Source organism: Dromiciops gliroides, chromosome 1 (assembly GCF_019393635.1).
Source record: "Dromiciops gliroides isolate mDroGli1 chromosome 1, mDroGli1.pri, whole genome shotgun sequence".
NCBI lineage: Eukaryota > Metazoa > Chordata > Mammalia > Microbiotheria > Microbiotheriidae > Dromiciops > Dromiciops gliroides.
In genome coordinates, this window is record NC_057861.1 from 10,582,144 (window position 1) to 10,604,734 (window position 22,591).

Here is a 22,591-nt window from a genome sequence, read left to right on the forward strand (position 1 = left end):
CAGTCAGAGCAGCTTCGCCTCTAAGAACCAAAGGCACCCCAGGGTGGTGGCTCGGGCCCCACCTGCTCTACAGGGGGATAGGGATCCGCCAGGCACCTGTGGGTGGCTCCCACCTTGTCTGAAACAGGAACTTGCAATTCAGGTCTGGGGTGGACAGTTTTCCCCAGCACCGGGGGGTGGGGTGAGGGGCAGGGCAGCAGCGAGGGGGCTGGCGGGCAGGAGCGCTCCCCAGGCTCGCCCCAAACTTGCTGGGAGCTGGTGGGGCTGGGTCGGCTTGCTGGCCCTCCCCTCGCAGAACGGGCCTCACTGCATTCCATGTAAGGGCTACTGGTTAGTGGTCTCAGCCTCCCTTCTGCCCCACTCACTGCTTGCTCAGGAAGCACCAGGTAAAGAGTGGTCTGAATGCATATTCAGACTGACTTTCCAGGCAGATAAAAGCAGAAAACTGGGGAGGACCCGTCTGGGCATGGAGCCATTCTCTAATAAAGGGAATCAGAGGAAACTGGGAGGGAGGCCCCGGGTTCAGATCTGGCTCCCTGCTGGACAGGACTGAGCCTGCCTCTCAATCACGGACATTCAGGCCACCCCGGGGGCCTGCCAGAGAGAACCACAGCGAGGACAGGGCAATGTGAGAGTGGAGACGGAGCACACCTGCCCTGTGTGCCCAGGGCCTCCGGGTAGAAAAGGACTCCCAGAGAGGGGACAGGAGCCCAGCAGGGAAATGGGGGCCAGGGCAGGGCTGAGGGGCCAAGCTGGGTAGAGCAGGGGGGGTCCAGGGGGCACGAGGAGGCCGGGCAGCCACTGCCTCCCACTTCCAACGGCCTAGAAGTGCTGCTTTTGCACCTGTTCTAATAATTAAATGCTATAAATTCCTGAGCCATGAATCAAGTTACCAGGGTCTTGTACACAAGTACCTCAAGTGTGGCGTGAGTGTGCACAGCTGCAGCCCAAAGCCCTCGGCCTCTTCAGTCCCTCTGGGCCGGGCCCTGAGAAGCTGGCCCAGCCAGTGGGCAAACAGAGCCGGTCTGATGAGGATAGCCAGCTGTCCCCAGGCCGTCCTGAGCAGTCCCAGGGCCAGGTGTCACAGGCATTGCAGGCGCAGGCTGGACGCTCTCACGCGAGGCAAGGACACAATAGCTTGGGGGACAGTGACTATAAGCCTCATCAGCCCCATGTGACAGATGGACGAGGAAGCTAAGACTCAGAGGGAGCAAGTGACTTGGCACGGCTACGGTGTGAGGAGGATTTGAACCCAGGCCTCCCTGACTCGGGCTCCAGTGTTCTCCCCCCCACGCACCCCCCCTACGTGGCTTGGGGGAGCCCCTGATGTCACCCTGCCAACATCTTAGCACACAGTGTGCTTTCTGTGGGAGGTGTAAAGGGGAGTGGTCAGGGCCAGAAGAAAGAACCTGCCTGAGACAGCAGCCCAGGCTGGATGGTAAGGAGGACAAGGGGTCAGAGCTAGTGAGGGAGAGTGAGGGAGGGTGAGGAGGTGGTGAGGAGGTGGTGAGGAGTCACCAGGGGGCCCAGAGGCCCCCAGACTTGAAGTTCCATCAGGCCAAGCCACAGAGTTGGAGCCGAGCTCCAAGAAGGGAAGAAGGGGGACGAGAGGGCAGAGCAGATTTTGAACCCAGGTCCCACAGCTCCAAAGCCCATGCTTTTCTCATGGCACCAAGGGGTCGCTTCCCAGCCGAGAAAAGAGGATGGAGATGGTGTGATGACTTTCTTGATTCCCTGAGGTGCCTCTGCCCTCCCTGCCCAACTACCTGGCACATAAGTCCTGTGTTGATGCTCCTGAGCATCCCCTTTCCATCTCCGCTGGACAGATTTCTCCATGCCCTTGCTGTCTCTCCCACCACTGTGGGTAGGGATCCCCGGGGCCCGCCCACTGAGCCAGTGATCTCTGGTCACCTGCAGTAGTTGTGGTCTCCCAGGCCCCCCTCTCCATGGGGGTACTTCAGAGTGTTGTAGGGGTGCTGGAAGGTCTCGTTCCAGAAGAGGCAGGCCTTCCCTCCATGCAGCGCCGTCCAGTTCTGCCTGCCCCTGTAGTCGACTCCATTGGCCGTGAAACATTCTAGAAGAAAGAAGAAGCAAGAGGTTGGTCCTCCAGATTAGCCTTCCCCTCCCCTCACACCACTGCTCTGCTAGATGGTGAGCCCACGACCAGGGGCTGCGTCTCGCTGCGGGCCCCCAGGCAGCACTGCGCACCTGAAGGATGCCCACCTAGGGGCAATGGAGAAGGCAGCGCTGACCACCATGTCTTTGCTGAAGGCAGATGTTGGGGAGGGGGTCAGGAGCTGGAATGTGGCAGGGCCCTTGAAATGAACTAAGAAACCCTGATCTGGGAAGAGTTGGCAGCAGACGCTCCTCTGGAATTCTGGGTACTTGGAGGGGGTCACGGCTCTTGCCAGTGCCTTTGTATAGTAACTAAAACCAGGTCTCCCAGCTGTAGCTCAGCACTCCCCTCCAAGCCAGAGAGGCAGCTCTGACACTTGGATTTAATCAGCCCCTCACATACAGAAATGTTTCAGAATCCCAATCACACAAGTGGGGGAATGACTCAAATTCCCTGGTAATGACTAACAGTCGTCCCTACAGTGTTGGGGATGGAGGTGCAGGGGGAGAGAGGGGCCAGGCTGGGGCTCCCCCCAAACCCCTATTCCCAAGCCTTCATTCTGTGAATGCCCATGAGCATTAGTCCCCAGGAGCCCCTCACTGACCAACACAGCAGGGCATGGAGGGCACTGCCACCTTGGCGACTGCGGATCTCAGAGTGGGGGAGAATGGGTGCTCAGGCCAATGGGCTCCTGTCCCTTAATGTATCAAATCCAGAAGGGTTCGTGACAAATGCACAGCAGAGACAATAATAAACGTATTTGCTAAAGCATCAGGGCTGCTTCCAGCACATCTCGTGTCAGAGCCTCTAGAAGTCGGCCAGTTACAGCCTCCTTCCTGCTCTGCTCTTTGCCTCCTCCTCTGACCCGGAGATCAGCTGGTTCTCCTTCTTGGTGCCACAGGCCTGCCCCGGCCCCAACCCCACTAGGCACATTCCTCTGGAAAGCATTTCTCGGAGCATTCTGGTCATTCAGAAACTATGTTTGCAAGAGCCTATTTCCCCACTCAGTACCCACTGCCTGTGCTCTGACTGCAACCACCCAGTTCTCTGGGTTAGAAGAATAAACTGGCTGCCCCAAGCATGCCCACAGCCCAAGTCATTTGGATTGGCGCAGCAGCATTAGCACAAAGCCCACCTTCAGTGAACTGGCTTTACACGTGAATGAAAGTGTGGGCAAGGGGAAGGCATTCCAAGGCAAACTGGGGAGTCGGCTGGTGCCTGGAGGGGTCCTTGGCCGGGAGACCTGATTCTGGTCCTCGGCTCTGCTGCCCCTGGACCAGTCATTTCCCTGCTCTGGGACTCAGTTTCCTTGTCAGCAAAGCAGTCTTCCCACTGTGCCACACTGCCTCCTGTCACTCATTTCTTTCTAGTTTTGATTCTATGAACATCAGACCTACTGCTGCCAGCCACCATTTCCCTATGAATGCCAACTGTGAGAAAAGATGAAGAAAAACAAACCTGAGGAACTCTTGTGAGTTCAGGCAAAGTAACAGATGCCTGGTCTCAGTTTCATCAGACTATCCGAATGGGTCCTAGGCACCAGGGGCTCTCCTCTACCCACCTTCTTTATACTAAAAAAATTACACCACTATAAGGCCAACACATACTCTGAATAGGAAGTCATTCAGTTCCCAGTGGTTCACCAAGGGCTCACTGGGACACTTGTCTAAGGGCCCCAGAGAGGGATCTCACACGCCCAAGGTTAGTCAGTCAGCCAACAAACTTACTATGTACTAGGCCAAGTGCTGGGGATAGAGACACAAGCCAAGAGAAAGACAGTCCCTGGCCTCAAGGGGCTTACATTCTAACAGGGAAAGACAATACAGAAAAGGGAACAAAAAAGCTGCCCCAGTGTCCTTATCCCCTTCATCACTCCTGCCTCCTCCTTCCACATGCCTAACACTGAACATTGGTAAACCCTTTGAAATCTGGGAAACAACTTGCTCTCCCCTCCCTTCCATATCGAGATTCTTTTTCGGCTCTATCAGCTCTCACCCTTCTGTTGGGGATTCAGTAGGTAAAGGGCAGCTAGGTAGTGCAGAGTATAGAGCATGGCCCTGAAGCTGGGAGGACTTGAGTTCAAATCTGACCTCACTCTTCACAAAAAACCCCAAAGGGGGCAGCTAGATGGCGCAGTGGATAGAGCACCGGCCCTGGATTCAGGAGTACCTGAGTTCAAATCCGGCCTCAGACACTTCACACTTACTAGCTGTGTGACCCTGGGCAAGTCACTTAACCCCCATTGCCTCACTAAAAAAACAAAAAAACAAAAAACCCCCAAAGTACAAGCCTTAAGCAAAAGGCTGCTGAGATGAGAGAGCTGAGGACAAAGCTCACCTCTGGGCTGAATCTACACAGCCCATTTAATAGGGACCAAGGTGAAGTCATCCAGATCCAGACAGCAGGTCCCCTGAAAAAAACAAACAACAAAACCTGGAGGGTTTAGGCCCAGAAGTGCCAAGTAGTGTCTTTTTTTTCATATAAATATTTTATTATTTTCCAGTGTCTTTCTTAAAATATTGAATAATCTTTTAAAAAATTCCCAACACTGGGGCAGCTAGGTGGTGCAGTGGATAAAGCACCGGCCCTGGATTCAGGACGACCTGAGTTCAAATCCGACCTCAGACACTTGACACTTATTAGCTGTGTGACCCTGGGCAAGTCACTTAACCCCCATTGTCCTGCAAAAATAAATAAATAAACAAATAAATAAAAATTTCCCAACACTGGAAAGTACCCCTAAAGAGGAACAAAAGAATTTCCTAATTTGCCTTCATTTCCAAAGCTGGAATCTATTTCCTCATTGAACAGGCAATGGATCTTAACTACTATGATTAGGTGGGGATGTCTCAGTTCTTTATTATTACTAGTTTTCTACCAAAATCAGAATCAGACTTCATTAGTTAGCTTCATTACTTCATTAATAAACCCAAATGGGTTTAAACATGAAAATTAAAAGAACTAATTATTAGGAAGGAAGGAAGCACCACCATCCCCTTGCCCAAACTACACGACATATCATTGCATATGTATCTAGAATTTCGACATATTGATAGAGAAAATCTGTAGACTTTTCTATATTTTTCTGCAGAGGAAAATTAAGAGGAATTGCGGGCAGTCTTCAAAGTCAGGGAGACTCCCCATAGGGGGAATTAGGCTATCACAAGTATCACAATGTCTAATACACCCCTGGGGAGGTGGGGAAGAAAAAGGTAGAAGCCAGTGAAAATGAGGTGGCTTCTTGGAATGCAATTAATGGAAATAATCCTGGCTTCAGCCATTAGTGTTGCGAAATGTTCTCAAGCCTCCTTCCAAAGGAGATAAGGATCTTTGTGTACATTCTGCACGCTGTCCAAATCACAGAAGTGCAAATATTGAATGATTAGAAGTGTTAGCAAGATCCCAAGTTACCAGAGCTCTAGGCAAATTAACTTGGCCAGACTGGACATGCTATCTGCGTCTTAGAATCACATGGTAAAAGATGAACAACTGCTTTGGGGGGCAAGAGAACAGGAACCCTTAGAATGGGCATGAATGGATGGATAAAGCCCAGTCAAGCTGGACAAACTCTTCAAGAAAGCTCCATCTCAAGGTCATGGCTAATCATGCTTCTCCAGAATGCACCCATCTGAGACAATCTACTCTCTCTGGTCTCAGGAAGGGACTAGCTTTCTGTTTGAACTCCCAGGGAGCAAACATGGCCTTCTCAGGGCTTCCTGGACCCCTTATGAAGGTGCCTGGTTTCACCACCTGTTTCTGCTCAATTTCATAGAGTTGGAAGGGACTTGAGTGGCCACCCAATCCAACCCCCCATTTTTCAGAGAAGTAACATGACCAGCCCAGGGTCATTCAGCTAGAAAGTGTCTGAGCCTGGCTCTCTCACCTTGCCGCCTGGGCTACTACAAATACCTCTAACGGGTTTTTCAGACCTTCCCAATCCTTTCTTCATGCTCAACCATCCAGCATTTTGTGATATGTGGGTAAATTACAGAGATTACGTGCTTTCTGGAGGGAGACAAGAGATACTACAGGTACAACTTAACGGGAACAGAGAAGGGACACAGCAGGCTGTTAAGGGCCATGGACAACATTAATTTCTGCTCCTAGGAATTTCCAGTTTCAAGTGGTTTTCCCATGGAGATTGAAAAATATAGAATACAACTAAAGGTAGGGGAATCATAGAAGTGAGAACAGTATTTATTCATCATTTAGGGCTAGAATGGATTTAAGCAATCATCTAATCCAATCCCTTCATTTCTTTTTTTCTTTTTTCTTTCTTTCTTTTTTTTGCATGGGGCAATGAGGGTTAAGTGACTTGCCCAGGGTCACACTAGTAAGTGTCATGTGTCTGAGACCGGATTTGAACTCAGGTCCTCCTGAATCCAAGGCCAGTGCTTTATCCACTGTGCCACCTAGCTGCCCCCATCCAATCCCTTCATTTCACTGAAAGGAAAATGGCGAGGGGGAGGGGGAGTTGAATGACCTAAACAAGCATTAGGGTCAAAATTTGAACCCAGGTCTTCAGACTCTAAATCTGGTGCTCTTTCTACTAACCCATCTGGAAAAGCTAGCCACAGCCTCAGATATACTACATAAATCTTCCTGAAGCATATCTTGTGAGGATGAAAACAGTTCCAGGTTTGGGGTTCAAACACTGGCATTCCTGTGTGACTTTTGGCAAGTTGCTGAATCTCTCTAGCCTCAGTTTCTTCAAATGAAATTAGGGAGTCATATTAGGTAAGCAAATACAGTAGGAGCTTAATAAATGCTTGTTGTTGCCTCTAAGATCCCTTCCTGTTCTAAATGAAGAGCTTGCGCCTTGCCCGCACACAGAAGTCAGAGACTTCACACTTTTACGGTCAAAGAGAATTCTTTGTCAAGAACTGTAAACCAACAAAGCCACACTGGAGGCTACTGTCCATGGGATTGCAGAGGGTCTACATGACCTCGGAGGCCACCTTGTTCACTCCACAATTAAGCCACAAATCACTCCGACAACCTCTGTGGCCCAGAGGAAAGAGCCCTTGCTCTGAAGTCAGAAGACCAAGGTACAAACCCAGCTCTGATGCTTGTGATCTGTGTGACCCTAAGCACGTCCTTTAACCTCTGTGGGACTCGGTTTCTTCATCTGTAAAATAAAGGAGAAGCTGCACTAGAGTCCCTTTGCACCCTAGTCTAGGATGTGTGGCATGATAGGCCTAGGATCTCTGACAAGGGGGAATCTATTATTTTGTTCACCTGGGAATTCCATAGTCAGTCTAGGATCGGGGGCTCTTAAACAGGAGTCCATGAACATTGTTTTTTGTTGTTTTTTAAATACCTATATTTTGATACATATGTAAATTGGAACTATTTTAATTTGATTGGTTCCCTTTATAATCCTCTGTTTTTTATTTCACACATTCAGTTTTCTTTCTGGACAGGCATCACAGCCTTGTGGAATGGGGAAGAATTGTATGGGGATCCTGCCTCTGGCCCTGAGCTGGTGAGTCCCAGCCCTCCCCTGAACTGCTTCCTTGGGGGGGGGGGCAATAATTTCCACAGGCCCTTCTTCCCAGGGATGCTGTGAGATGCTCTCAGTGAAATCATGTCTAGAAGGGAAGGCCTGCAGAAAGGTCTGCTGGGCTCAAGGAGATCACCCTTGAGCTGAGATCATCCCTTGTTGGGGGTTACAGGGGATGGAGCTGCTAAAAGCTCCTGGGTCAAGGACACTCCCTTTCTTTGTTGGTCCTTGATCATCATCACAGAAACCCAAGGTGGACATGGGTGCTGAATCATCAGTGAGTGCTGATCGGCCATCCACCTGAATGGTACTGCCCATCTTCACAGCAACTGTACTTGTGTTCTACTTCCTTTAAACATTTAAATGCCAAACCAACCCCATTAACATATGAAACCCTAACTTTGAATACGCAATGGGCTCAGCAGAAATGTCACTAGTCCTGGGTAGAGGAATGGGAGTGGGGGGGGGCAGCCAGCTTAACTGCCTTTGTCAAAGGCAGAACCAAGAAGGCCTGTGCAGAGGCTGGTGTCCTCCTTGCCAACTCCCAGATGCATCAGGTGGCACGACAGCATCTCCACGTGCCTGAGGGACCCACTCTCTGCTAGCTGAGGCGCCTAGGGTATCTGAGAGCCCCTCCGTGGGAGACGAGAGCCACTGCTCAGGACTTCTAACACCCACAACTTCCATTAAAGCTCCCACAGGTGACCCACAAGCCCTGGTGCATCCCCCACCTCTGGAAGCAGGAAGGGCTAGAAGCACAGACCCCACCACAGAGTGAATGTCTGTCATCCCAGGACTGATTGGGCCATGTTTGGAAAGGTTGCTCATCACCACAAGACCGGCCATCAAGCAGTGGAATGTTTTGGCCACAGCGACTCATCAAAGGGTGAGGAGGCTGTGAACTGAGTCTGAGGGAAAAGCCATACTGACGAAGTCTCTGGTCTTTGAAGTGCTAAATACAGGGGGCAGTGGGAGCTGAAGCCAAAGGGGAGGCCTATGGGAGGGACGTGATACTCAAAGGTTTCTTGGAAAAGTGACCTCTGGATCCATATGTCGCTTGAGGCCACGCCCAGAGAAGGGCCAGGCCTGAGTCAAAGGGAGGCCTCCACAAGGTCTGGAAGGGCCAGATCCACAGCAACTCAACCAAACTGCCAGGTCTTTGCCAAGGTCATGCTTGCCAGTCGTAGAGTCCCCTCACGGTCACGTGAAGCTCCACTGATTCGTGGAATGGGAGCATCTTGGAGAGAGCCTGGAGCTTTGGTTTCGAATCCTGCCTCAGACACTCAGCCCCTGTGGGACCTTGGATCAAGCTCTTCTCATCTTTGGGCCTGAGTTTTCTCATCTGTAAAATGAGGGGCTGCACTCAGTGGCCTCTAAAGAAGGTCCCTTCTGGCCCTAAATCGTCTGTCCTGTGCAGTGAACCTGCAGCCTCCCCTGAGAGAACTGTAGGGATGGAGACTCTTCAGAGAAGCCGGACAGAGACGATAATAAAAACACCTGACATTTATAAGAGGCTCTACAGCTGGGGCAGCTAGGTGGCACAGTGGATAGAGCACCGGCCCTGGAGTCAGGAGGACCTGAGTTCAAATCTGACCTCAGACGCTTGACACTTACTAGCTGTGTGACCCTGGGCAAGTCACTCAATCCTCATTTCCCCACCCAAAAAAAAAAAAAGGCTCTACGGCTGCCAGAAATGTGTGAGGAAAGCAGGGCAGAGACACAGAAACCCCACTGAGCTGCTGAACAAACTGAGGACCAACGAGGTAACTGGCACAACCCTAGCTAACTGGCCTCGTGAACCCTTACCTCCAGAAGGAAGCCTTGGGCCGCAGGCCAGGCTCAGTCCTGCCCAGTCCAGCCAGACCTGCCTCCCTCTGCACCTTCCCCACCTGGCTTCACATTCCTTTGTCTCTGAGGTCAGGGGAACTTTGATTTGGAACCCAGGGGCCTTCAGTGACCCTCGGATCCAATTCCCACCAGAGCGAATTCCCCTCAAGGTCCCCAACAAGTGGCTGGCCATCCAGCATCTGTCTGTCTGTCTGTCTGCAGATGGCAAAGTCCTTCCTTTTCTACCTATTTACGAACTGTCCCTTTAAAAACTGACTGAGGACACTAAACGCTCCAAAATTAGAGCGGCCAGGCTTGACCCCAAAGGAGAGAGAGGAGGCAACCCCTCCCCTGCCTCTCTGCCTCAGGGCAGCATGGGCCTGCTGCACTATCTCTAAGCTCACGCTTTGGGGATGCCCATGAAGGACAGGTCTCGCTAGAAGGATGTTAGCACAGAGTTCCTCTGTGGTTGGTTCGGCCCCTCATTTTACACTCCATGAGGAAACAGGCCCACAGAGGGGAAATCACTTGGCCCCAGGTCACATAGGACCGTGGTGCTGTGGAGAGAGCAGCAGCCTGGGAGTTCATTGCCCTGGTCGGGCCACAGGTCTCAGCTGTAAAATGAGGGAAAAAAGAGAGAGGTTCTAGATCTGGCACCCCATGAGTCCCCTGTCTCTGGACCCTGTGGCCTCCCATGATGGCACGTGGCCTCCTGTGTCCATGTCTTACTTCCCTGACTCGGCTCTTCCACCTGTGTCTCTGCCTGGCAGCCAGGCCCTCAGGAGGAGCTAGGTGCTCAATGTGGCCCTAGCTACGCTGAGCTTGCTCAAAGCAGGATGGTCAAGTTCCTTCGACACTGCCAAAGGGTCAGCACCCCCTTCCTGATCTTGGTCACAATCCCTCCACACCTAGTTGACCATTTCCTCAGTGGTCATGGCCACAACAATTAGAAACTTTGTGGGGAGGAGATGCAAGGCTCTACCTGACTCTAAGTCTCCTGCCCAGCCTCCTCGTGGCCGCCATGAGCAGAGCACCCCGTCAGACCAAAGACAGAGCCAGGGGTTGGTTTTTCTGGCCAAATCACCCATGAGGGCCCACAAGGAACTCAGGTGGGCACACTACCAGCAAGAAGAGCCAACACTGGGCACAACTTGAAGTTACTGACCAGCTTGACTTTGTGTGACGATTAGCCAGAAGCTGGTGAGGAATGCTGACCAATCCCCGTGCTATAGAGAAAACAAGCCCTTCTTGAGACTGGGCAGACTTAGCGTTTATTAAGTTGTCTGACCCAGGAATTGCTCACCAAGGGAGCAGCTGACCGGGAACCACGAGCTTCTGGTCATTCAGGACTCAGAACCGGACCATCAGGAAAGATGGGGCAGGGCCTCGGCAGGTGTGGCCTTCCAGAACCCCAGACCTCCATGCCACAACAAGGTGGCAGAGTGGCATGTGATGCCACCTACGGATCTAGACACAGATACTAGATATCAAACACCATTTTTTTTTTTCTGGGAAAAACCAAAACCTTGTCCAGTGAGATGCATAGAAAGCTGAGACTTGCTGATTTTGTGCGGTGCTTTAAGGTTGGCATTTTCCCATGTGGCCCTGGAAAGGAGGCACAGCGTTTACTCTTAGCCCCATCTCCCCAGCGACTCGACAGGCAGATGAGAACCTCTGGCTCTGGGTGGACGGTGTCAGAGCCCAGAGCTGGTGAGGGTTTGGAAGCCCTCAAGGCTGCTCTCTCTCTCACACACACATATACAGACACCCACGCACCCACACCAGTGATGAAGGGGGCAGCCCCCCCAAGCCTTTGAAGATGCTCCTTTTACGCTCCCCTCCCCTCCTCTCTTTCCCAACCTCTTCCTGCCGTTTGGAACTTGAATGCTCCTGAGCTGCAAAGGCCTGTGCAAGCTGGGTGCAGACGGCAGCAGTTCCAGCCCCTAACCAGATGCTGCCGTCTCTAATTTGATTGAAAGGATATAATTAGACAACAGAAACACTTTAATGAAAGAGCAAAACATGGCGGGAGGGAAGGACGGAAGGCACTTAACTGATGCCAAAACACCCACTGGTAATAGGAGCTGAGTCTGGGGAAGGGACGGGAAAAGCCCCTTAAAAGGACAGTCCCCACAGACAGAGGAAGAGGGCTTTTATGACTGTAGATTTCCACCGTATTTTATGTGGGAACAATCTGATTCAAACCAGAAGGGACGTCAGGGGGACATCAAAGGAAAACCAATATAGCTTCTGTGGTCATTATTAAAAATATTTTTACCAGCCCAATAATTGTCTTTGAAGATGAATTTTTATGGCTTGAACGGCAGCAAGTCATTTACATACTGCCACGGGATTGGCCGCGGTGACGGGAGGCCCACCGCACCCCATAAGGCAGCCGCAGCTCAGCCCCCTTGTTTCTCTAGAACCCTTGAAGATCCCTCCTATTCCTTCTATCTGTTGGAAGAGATGAAAAGTCATTTCTCAAAAGCCTAGTCACATGCGCTGATGGTGACACCCTGACTCATCTTGAGCTGCTGGGGGGAGGGGGGAGAGGGAGGAGGGTGCAGCTGCTGATGCGGGGGGACACTTGGGGCAGGCATTCACTCCACTTGGGAGTTGGGGAGGCCCCCCAGCCCACTAGAAGTACAACCCCACCCTTGTGGCAAGTCAAACAATCAAAAGTTTAATGCCTGGGCTGCTTGCCAGGGATTCAATCCGGGACGGTGGAAACCAGTGGGGCGGGAGGCAGGGGAGGGGGGACCCAGAGAGGATCCCCATGCCCATGGGAGGGAGGGATAGACGGGACCTTGCACATCAGGGGCCTGTCTACCAAAGGGTACTGCCCACCACCCAACTGCGCACCTCCTCAAACTGTCCTGGTACAAGTCCAGACCATGGAGGTATTTGCCTGGAGTGAAAGAGGATCCCCTTGTGGGCTGAAATGCCGCCTGGCTCCTTGTGGGGAATCGAGAGGCCCCTTTCTAACAGTCTCGCCCTCTGCCCTCCCTCCTCCCCAACTGTTCAGTGGCCAGGTCCCGCTGCTTTTAAGGCCTCCCCCCCACTCCCCACCCAGTTCTTTCTTACTCATCCCCTGCTGACACCACCCAGGGCCTGGCCCTCTCTACTTACCATTGCCCCATTCATTCCGGGGATATCCAAAACATTGTCCAGTGAGAAGCCCACCACTCCACTACCGTTAATGTAAGTCCAGCTCTCATCACGGTCATCCTTTCACCATCCCTCTGGGCCAGATGAATTCTGGCTGGACTCCGAGGCCTAGCATTCAAGGCCTACCATGAATCGGCCCCAGCCCACCCCTCCATGACTCAATGTGCCACTCACTGGACTTCTCGCAGCTCCCCCAAGTACCCTTTATCTCCCACCCTTATCCCCTTGTGGCTCTGCCCTTCTCTCTATCTGGAAGACAAGACTCCAACCTGCTGAGACCCCACACATTCTGTACTCAGGGCAAATTGATCTACTGACCATCGCCCACAGAAGACACCTTCTCCTGCCTCTGTCCTCCTTCCTCGTTCCTCTCCCCCCAGCCTGGAATGCCCCCCAAATCTCCACACTCTATTTCCTGGGGTCTCTGTCTCCATTCGAGGCTCAGCTCCAAAGGCACCTCCCACAGCAGGTCTTTCCTGAGCTTTCCAATTTGTGGCAATCCCCCCAAAAAACCCCTCAAAACCCAAAAAACCAATTTGTGTCTATTTTGTATGGACATAGATGTATACATCTCACACACACACACACACACACACACACACACACACACACACACACACAGCAGAATATAAACTCCTTGGAGGGAGGGTCTATTTTCACCTTGGTCTTTGTAGTCAAACCTGGCCCTTTCAAACTGAGACGGGACAGCGCTCGCTACTGGTATGGCCTTAGACAAGTGTCTCCACCTCTGAGCCTGTTTCTTCATCTGTAAAAGGAGGGGAACGGTGGCCTGGATAACTTTGAAGGCCCCTCCAGCTCCCCAGTCCGCTCGGCTCCCCAGAGTGTGCCGGGCTGTGTGCGCACATGCAGACATATTCATATTCCTAAAATCGGACGAGGGGAGGGAAGTGCACAGGGTCAGGCCTTGTTTTAGAGAAGAGGAAACAAGCTGTATTGTGGGGCCGGCCTAGGCTTGAGCAGAGGGAGAAGGGATCGAGGAGCCTATCAGTCCTGAGCGCTGATGCAGGTCTAGGCACTGGGGATCCAGGAAGACAAGAGTGGGCAGCTCCAGCCCTCAAGGGGGCACCTGGGAGATGGGGGAGACAAGTCCCTGTGCATTTTTGTCTAAAATGAGTATGAGGCAGCTTGGGGGCCCCTCTCTGCAGCTGAGACGGAGGGGGAGGGATTAGGAAGGGCCTCAGCCTTCCCCCCCACTTGCTGCCCAGGGAGCTGTGGGGCCCTTGGGCCCCCTGGAAACCTGTTTATGAGCATTTTCCAAGGCAGTTGTGGGGAGGAGGGTGTGGCCAGAAAATTATGCACTGCTCTATTCTCCTGGTAACTGGGCAGGGGACAAAAACTGTGTATACACACACACACACAACACATGGACACACAGGGCAAGCCTTTCTTCCTGAGTGTTTCGCATTAACTCTGTGTTCCATAGTACAAACACAATCAACTTGGTATGTCTGAAAGTTTCATTTTTTTTGGCCAAGAAAAAAAAAAGTCTTAATTAGAACAAAATAACCATCCATACTAAGCATACTGTTGTTTTAAAAAAGGATGCTCCGCTTAACGCCGACCGACAGAAATGGCGAGATGAAATCCGCCTTAAAAGAAGTGACAAATGTTTTCTCTGCTGGCCTTGGGCAGCACAGCCCCCAGAGCCCCACCTGCTGCCACTTCCCAGCTGTTCCCTTTCTGGCCCCCGGCAGACGCCACCGTCCCTGCCGTGGAATCCTGGCTCCCCAGGCATCCCTCCCCTCTCTAAGCCTCTGAGAGCTGGGGCCCGTGATGTCTGTGCTTCCCTCTCAGGGGGCTTGGTCAAGGTGCCCTTTCTGACCATGAGGCTGTCCAGCCTCACAGACATTGGGGCTGTGTGATCCCAGCTACGTGACCCACCCTCTGAGTGCCCCAGGCAGCTCTGTGTCCAGAGTCACCTGCATTGGTGGGGGGGTGTCTCCTCATCCACCAAGGAAATCCCAGGTCAGCCCTAAGCCTGGCCAAGACTTACCCTTCCCTAGGTCCAAGACCCCAAAGTCCAGCTGGGCTCAGAGCCCCAGCTTTGCTTCTGTGTCATATTGCTGAAGGACTGCCCCAGAGCATCCCTGCTCATCTACCGTTCCTAGTCAATATGTCTGAAGGAAAAGAAACATGGCGGTGTTTGGACCCAGTGTTAACGAGGCTGCTCCAGGGCACTTTGGGAAACGCAGAGTCACCATCTAGAGAGTCACATGCACAGTCTGAAGCCACCCCAATCCTCCTGGCAAGCTCCCGGACCAGTTACTCACATGAAGCCGCACTCCCACGGGGGACTGCCCCTCACTACAACCCATAGGACTAGTGGTAAGGCCCTGACACAGAGCCTCAGCTAAAGCCAGTGAAGCAAACAGTGAGACGCCTGCTCTATACAAAAAGGTTTGTTAAATGCTGGATTCACAAAGAAAAATATCCTTAATTTGATAATTATCCCCAAAGAACTTTCCCTCTTCTGAGGTGAAAAAACACAGGACTAAGGGCTCAGAAGCAGGAGATGCTGGTACGTTCAACCTTAGGTAAAATATGATGAAGAAACTGAGGCCCCCGAAGCTTACACGCCTCGTCCGAGGTCACACAGGCAGTATAGCATGCTTGGGAGGTAGGAGTTGAATGCAGGGCCTCTGGAGGCAGAGCCAGTGTTCTCCTCACTACTTCCTATTTACATAAACTAAGACAGCCAGGGGGTAGAGCCCATAGCAACAAGAATCACAGCTCGCACTAATATAGCACCCACTATATGCCAGGCCCCTGCTACTGTTCGAAGTACAATGTAAATCCTTTGGTCCTCACAACAATGCTGGGAAGCAGAGGGATAGGTTTAGGTCACACAGCTAGGAAGTCTCTTGAGGCTGGATTTGAATTCAGGTCTTCTGACTCCTGGTGCAGCCCTTTATCAGTGTGCTCCTCTAGTGACCTCAGAGCATCACCGATAGGCCGACTTTAACCTCTACAAAACAATACAAAGTCACGTCGGGTGGGAGATGCATCAAGCCTTGTGGTGGGGAGGAGGGCTCATGTAAGAAGCTCAAGATTTCCAGGAGAGGAAAGGAGTAAGAACTTGCCGCGCACAGGTCACTGTCTGTGCAAAGACAGAGTGGTGGGAAATGGAGAACAGCCTGCGTGGAGGACAGCTAGCCACAGGCTGCTGGCTGAGAGGGCTGCAACTACCAGCTCCCCACACTCTTCTCACTTCCACACGCTCCTGCTGTGGCCCCAGCCAAAGCACAGCCCGACTTACGGCACCTTTAAAATGGGTGCAGCTCATGGCTGGTTGTGAGAGACCAGAAGAAAAAAACACCCAGAGCCCCGATGTTCAAGCAAAGCTTCACCTTCCTTCAACTACCCAAACCACCAGGCACACGACCCTGGTACTTTTCACTCCTAGAGAGTGGCCTCTGTCCTTCAAGGAGCCTGAGCTAAAACCAGGCTGGGCACACCCTCCCCCAATCCTGATCACCATCCCCACTGTGACTACTGCCACAGCTAAACACGAGTCCCTCAGTGGCCAAAGTCACACTGAGCTTTATGAACTCAGTCAAGTCGGGCCAGGGGAAGGTGGCCTTGAACATCCAGGCCTGCAAGTGTGGCACTGTGGTTACCCTCGGGGCCTTTCCTGCCCTGGCCCGTGCTTCTGAGGCAAAGCCTTTAGGGCCCAAGGGGTATTTGGAAAACATGTAGCTCTGAGTGAGCGAGCCTCTCCCTACACTCAGAGATCTTAGGTTAGACTCAATCTGCTCCCACTGGTGTCGGAAACAACAGCTGGATGCACACACAGTGTGAATTGAACGTCACACAATCATAGACTTGGAACCAGAAGGACCTCAGAAGTCACCTAGTCCAGTCACCTTATTTTACAGACATGGAAACTGAGGCACAGAGACATGATATGGCTAGCCCTGGTTAGTGAGTGAAGCAGAATTTGAACCCAGGCCTCTTGCACTCCACTGCCTGGGATCACAAAGCCAGCATGAATTAGTGGCAGGATTTGTATCCGAGCCTCCTGATTTAAGCCCAGTGGCCAACCCACTTTGCCACTGCACTGGAGCCCACAGAGAGGAAGCAACCGACCTACAGCCACCCAGAGGGGATCATGGGGCCAGAAGGGTCTTTATGGACCATCCAGTCCAAATCCCTAATTTAACAAGTAAGGAAACTGAGGTGTAGAGGAAGGAATGGCCAGGCCTAGAGTGGCCCAGTTCCCACCAAGCCATGCTGCCTCCCATCAGCCCCCGCCCACGGTCACATTACTGCCATCTTACACAGTGGCCAACGCAGATATTAAGCCCCCAAGCCTGAACTCCAATCCAGGGCTTCTGGGGGGCCACCGCCCTGCTCTTTCCATGCTGCTCAGCAAGCAGCTGAAGGGGACCAAGAATAGATTTAAGTGAGTTCAAATGAGGTGATTTCAGCGGCTGACACAGGAATGCCACAAGGCCAATCCTTGACCTGGTGCTGGAAGGGACCCCTGAGTCCACTGCACCCAAGGCCCTCGGGTGACAGGAGGAGAGGGAGTAGCACTAGGATAAAGTGTTTCTGGCAGTCAGTCAGTCAGAGACGGATGAGAAGCTAGGTCCTCTGCCCACACAGAAAGACAAGGCAGAAATTCAGGAGGGCACCTGGGGCACGTGCTCTGCACAGGGATGGAAAGAGCAACACTGAATCCAGGCCCCTGGCTGAGCTCTCCAACAAGGGCGTGGGAGGAACCGCTCCATCCAGATGCCCCATGAGCCAGCTGCCTGCCTGCCTCCCAGCCCCGTCTTTGTTCCTCTCTGCCCCGCCATCAGATGAGAACTGGGCTGAAAACAAGCGAGCTGTGCCTTCATCCCCATCATTCCTGAAGGAGGGGAAGATGGAAGATCTGAGGCTGGCTAGATACTGGAATCATGAGGAGTAAGTAGCAGGGAGGGGAATGAGCTAACTGCTCTCAGAGCCAGACTGCAGAAATGCAAACCACCAGTACTTTAAACATTGCAATACTGTGCAGAACCTAAGTATTGAAATAATTTTTTCCATCCACAAAACTTTGAGAAAATTATAGTATAGAAAAAAATAATAAAATGATGCATTTGGCAGATCTTCAGAGTGAGACATGTTTTTTATTGAAATGGAGTTGGGACACTTGTGGGGAACACTCAGGAGGTGACATTGATACAATGGGGGCCCTTCCTGGAAGTGTGCTGGAAGAAGAGAGGACAGCAAAAGCATGAGGCTGGTGTCCTCGGTGGCACCAAACCCCTTTGGAACAAGCGCTGCAGAGGGGAAGTATGGGCTTTGGGCTGTGGCTCTGATGCATGCATACACAGAGCCTTTGGGTTCATATCACTAAAGAACTCAATTTATCCAACTGAAACCAAGCAAATCTTTATCACTGAGGAGATGAATCCACCTTCCAAGCAAGTCCTGCTTGGTTACCAGTACCCAGGAGGATAAGGGCCCAGGTCATTTAAAGCTGCTGTCCTGGGTCAAAGGTGAGCCCAGGTATTTTCACCCCCTCTTCTAGCCTACTGACACACCCACGACCACAAGAAGGAAATGTCAAATTAAAGGGTTACCAAGTCACCAAGGGTTGAAATGCCCTGACTTCTTCAACAACACAAAACCCCTTAGGCACATCACAAATAATATATACATACAGAATGTTAGAGCAAGAGGGGTCATGTGCTCTCATTTTACAGACCAGAAAACTGAGTCCCAGAAACTCAAAAAGGGGTGTTTTCCAAACTTCTATGGAAGGCGGCTGATCATTCACCACCATTTTCTGACCCATTAGGGGTACAGGGACATTTATAGCTTTGTCTCTATACTCACAGTGCCTGGCTCTCACAGCCTTTAGTCAATGCTTGCTGAGTGACTGACTGTTCCATGAGTTGGCCAAAATGGTTTCCCTTCTAAGAGATTTGGAGCTAATGTGAATTCTAGATGGAGTTAGGAAAAACATCCTGGGCACTGCCCTGCTTTCTCTTGCTAGTAAATCCCTACTTTTCAAACATCCTGGATTACTAGTGGAAGAATGAGATCCCTCTGGAGGGCTTTCGAATGAACTTTTTCCCCCCATCCCCTTAAAGTGCTCCCAGGTGAGTGTCTAACCTCCAAATAAGTAGTGAATAAACACCAAACAGCCCCACACCTGACCTCATAAATGATTTTGCTGGAAGGAAGAGTATACAAGTCTACTTCTCACCCCCCAAGCCCCACCTCAGAGCAGATTTTGCCTTGGTTTAAGGACAGACATGGGGCTGGTTCCCTTTACCCTAGTTACAGTGAAATTCCAACAGAACAAGTCCTAATCTATCTTGGGAAAGGGACAGTCATAGCTCAATACCGCACATCTGCCCATTAGGCTGAAAAGCCCCATTCCCGGGTACCAGGTCCCTCCTCCCCCCCCAGCGCTGGCTGCCTGGCACCTCATGCTGTCCAGCTTCCCACCACCCCCTCCCCAGCAGGCCTCTCTTGGCCCGGGAAACTGAAAGAGTAAAGGGGGCTTCTGCTGTCACTCACATTTGTAGACATCCTGCTCTATCTCCGGGCAAAACGGGGTGTGTTCCCTGACAAAAAGCACCGCACACTTGCAGTGTGCAAGAGGAATCTGGCTTCCTCTGAAGGAATAAAGTTACATAAAGCCCAGTGTAGCCGGCTAGGAAGAGACAGGGAGAAGGGAGGCCCCCTGGGCTCCAGGAGGTGCCCCTGCCACTCGTGCCGGGACCCCAGCATTCCGGGCAGTTTTTGTTCAGTTCTTCAGATCTGCTCCAAGCACCTCAACTCCAGAGAGTGCAGGCGGCTAAACCCGGCCTCAGGGGCTCTTCTGCTTCCTCCAGGGCCCTGGTTGGAGCTCTCAGGGACAGAGGCCCCGGGACAGGGTCCCCAGGAAGCCACCCCCCCCCTCGGTGTGTCCGTGTCTGTATGAGGGTCACAGATCTCAGAGCCAAAGCCTGGGGGGGGGGGTCCCTAGTCCAACCGTCTCATTTCACAGGTGAGGGTGAGGGCACTGAGTCTCTTGTGAATGGGGGGGGGGCTTGCCCAGCGCCTGAGCCCCCTACGCCTACATGTGCTTATATGTATAGCTAGGCAGCCACACAAACCCCAAACCCGACATGCGAACACACACCGACACGCACTTTATACAAAGTATCTACACACATGTATTCACCGCCCCCCCCGCCCCCGCCCCAGCCATGCTTGCGCCGCCCAAGGTCAGCCCGACGGCCGGTCACTATGGGACAGGCGGGCTCTGGACCCAAGTCCTCGGACCCCGGAGCGGGGCTTTGCGCACCGCCCCGGCCAAACTCTCGGGAGCCCCGAGTTCTCATCGCACCCCGCCTTCCGCCTCTGGACCTCAGTTTCCCCACATGTAAAAAGGCGGAGGGCCCAGGGCCCCCGCCCACCCGCGGCGGGAGCCCTTGACTCGAAGGTCACGGGTGGGCGGGGGTCCTGCCGGGAGCCTCCGTTTTGTCCGGTGTAGGGAGGGCGGGGGTCCGCACGACCCCTGTCCGAGCTGGTGCTCGCGGGCGCGGCTCGGTCAACTCACCGGGAGTGGGTCCGGGTCCGGGTCCGGGTCCGAGTCCGGGTCCGAGTCCGGGTCCGGGTCCGAGGCCGGGTCCAGGTCCAGGGCGGGCAGCCAGCGCCAGCGCGGCGGAGAGCAGGGCGAGGCGGGCGGCGGGCGGCGCCATGGGCCGGTCAGTGCGGGACCCCGGGGCGCGGCCCGGGGGAGCAGGGGGAGCGCGGGGAGCCGGGGCCGGCCATGGGAGCGGGACGCGGGGCCCCGACGGTCTGCCCGGCCCGACCCCGCCCCGCCGAGCCGGCCCCGCCCCCACAGGGCCCCGCCTACCACGTGCGGGCCGCCCCCTCTGCCCCGCCCGCGCCCCAAGCATGCGCCTCACCTCCGACGGGGCCACGCCCCTACGCCCGCTCGGCTGCAGGGGCCGCTCGGTAGCTCCGCAATGGCCCCGCCCAATTTTCCAGAGACTCCCTCTCGCCCCGCCCCAAGCATGCGCTTCATCTCCTACGAGGCCACGCCCCACTCCGTGTAACCCGCCTGCGCAACCTGCTCAGAGGGCGAGGGGAGGGGCCTCTCAGCTTCGTTATGGCTCCGCCCCCATAACGCCCCTCCCATATTCCAGAGCCCCGCCTCCTTCCCGCCGAGGGGCGGGGACTCTCATTCTTTGCGTCACAACCCCGCCCACGGGAGTCGCCCGCTTACTCACCCCCTCACCGAGGGAAGAGCCGCCTCTGCCTTTCTGGAGTGGAGCATGCGCGCTGAGGCATCACAACCTCGCCTCCACCAAGCCCCGCCCCTCCGCCTCCGAATCCAGCGGGGAGGTCGCCTAGGCTCCGCCTCCTAGGAGGGCGGGCACTTTCGGTAACCACTCCTCTCATTCGCTCGTCTAAGGAGGAGGCACTGGCTCTCGGCCCCACCCATCATAGGGAAGCGTGCTCGCAATTGGTCCGGCCAAGGAGGAGGAGCGGGAAAAGTAGGTGATGGGGATTGGGGAGGTGGAGATGCCTGGAAGGGAAGGATGGGCAAGCAGGAGCCACCTGGAGAGGAACAAAGATTGGGGGAACACCGCTCCACATTCGCCCCACCCACTGGCACAGGAGTAGTGTATTGGAGCATCTATTAAGATTGAGCAAAAGTGTTAGGCACTGTACAAAGCTGAAACTAGACTAGTTGGCCCTCGAGGGGAGGAATGAATGAATGAACGAACGAAAGAACAAATAAAAAATAACTAGCATCCATACAGCGCTTTAAGGTCTGCAAAGTGCCCGCGGTCACATAGCTAGTAAATGTCTCCGACTGGATTTGAATTCAGTTCTTCCTCACTATCTATCCACTGTCACATTGCTTATATTCTAACTGGGGAGATGGCATATATAGCCAATCACAAAAATATTTAAAAATCATTACGAAGTGGTTATGGGAGGAAACACACTTAGAGACCATCGGGATGATCTACGCATTTTACAGATTGGGAAACTGAGGTTAGCTTAAAACATGACTAGGGACTCAATGCAACTAAGAGGTCTGGAGAATAACCCTCTCTAATCCAGCCCATGTAGAAATCCCCTTTAAACTGAAATCTGGGGTCAGCCAGCTCGGACATCTCCAGGGAGTCGGAGCTCACTGCTTAGCGAGGCAGCCCAGGCCATTTTTGGACAGTTCTATCAAACTGTCGCGCATTCCTTTATCACCACCTATTCATCAGCAAGCACTTACTATGCACCGAATAGGTGGCTTAAACCCGGGGAATACACATACAAGCGGAAAGATAGTTCCTCAAGGAATTTACATTCTAATGCAAGACGACGGCTGGTAAAGGAAGCGGAAAGGACGGGGGAGGGGAGGGAGTTCTCTTCCTTCAAGGCTCAGTCCTGGTACCACCCCCTCAGGGAAGTCTCCTCTGATTCCCTTTACACACCTGCAAACTGTGCTCTCCTTCCTCAGTTTTTTCTAAAGCAGTTGGTTGGGATCTCTCCTTTGCTGCCACTACTCCCCCCCTAGCAATCTACGTATGTGTATATGTGTCGTAGACACACATCACTACTCGGTCAGGTACCTAAACGTTTGCAAAGCGATTCGTCTCCTCTGAGCTGCACAATCCTCAGTGGAAAGTAGGTGAAGAAACTGAAGTGAAGTAACTTACACTTGGTCACACAACTAGTAATTCCCAGGGGCTGAATTTGAACTCAGAGCCCTCTTGGCTCAGTCCATCAATAAACCAGTGTAAACTCCTTGCTGGTAGGAATCATTTCATTCTTTGTACTTGTGTCTCCAGCAAATGAGATCACAGTTGTAAAGCGCTTAGCACAGTGCCAGGAATTTAGTAGGTGCTCTATAAATGCTTATTCTCTTCCCTTTTCCCCTTTCCAAGGGCAGAGCCTCTCCCCCCCACCCCCGCCCCCGTGGGGGTTAATGGTGTGTGTGAGTGTGTGTGTGTGACTAA

At 52.9% G+C, this 22,591-nt stretch overlaps 1 protein-coding gene across 1 annotated transcript in view; it reads right to left on the reverse strand.

The window, feature by feature from the left end:
- The window catches only part of KREMEN1 (kringle containing transmembrane protein 1), a 47,653-nt gene extending 27,284 nt beyond the window's left edge, over positions 1-20,369 (reverse strand). The window contains exons 1-2 of the mRNA XM_043977991.1: positions 20,179-20,369; positions 1,912-2,074 (exon numbers count right to left, since the gene is read on the reverse strand). Of these exons, the coding sequence (XP_043833926.1) occupies positions 1,912-2,074; positions 20,179-20,320 (305 nt within the window). The 5' untranslated portion in view covers positions 20,321-20,369. The remainder of the gene's footprint in view (positions 1-1,911; positions 2,075-20,178) is intronic.
- Positions 20,370-22,591: the final 2,222 nt, after the last annotated feature.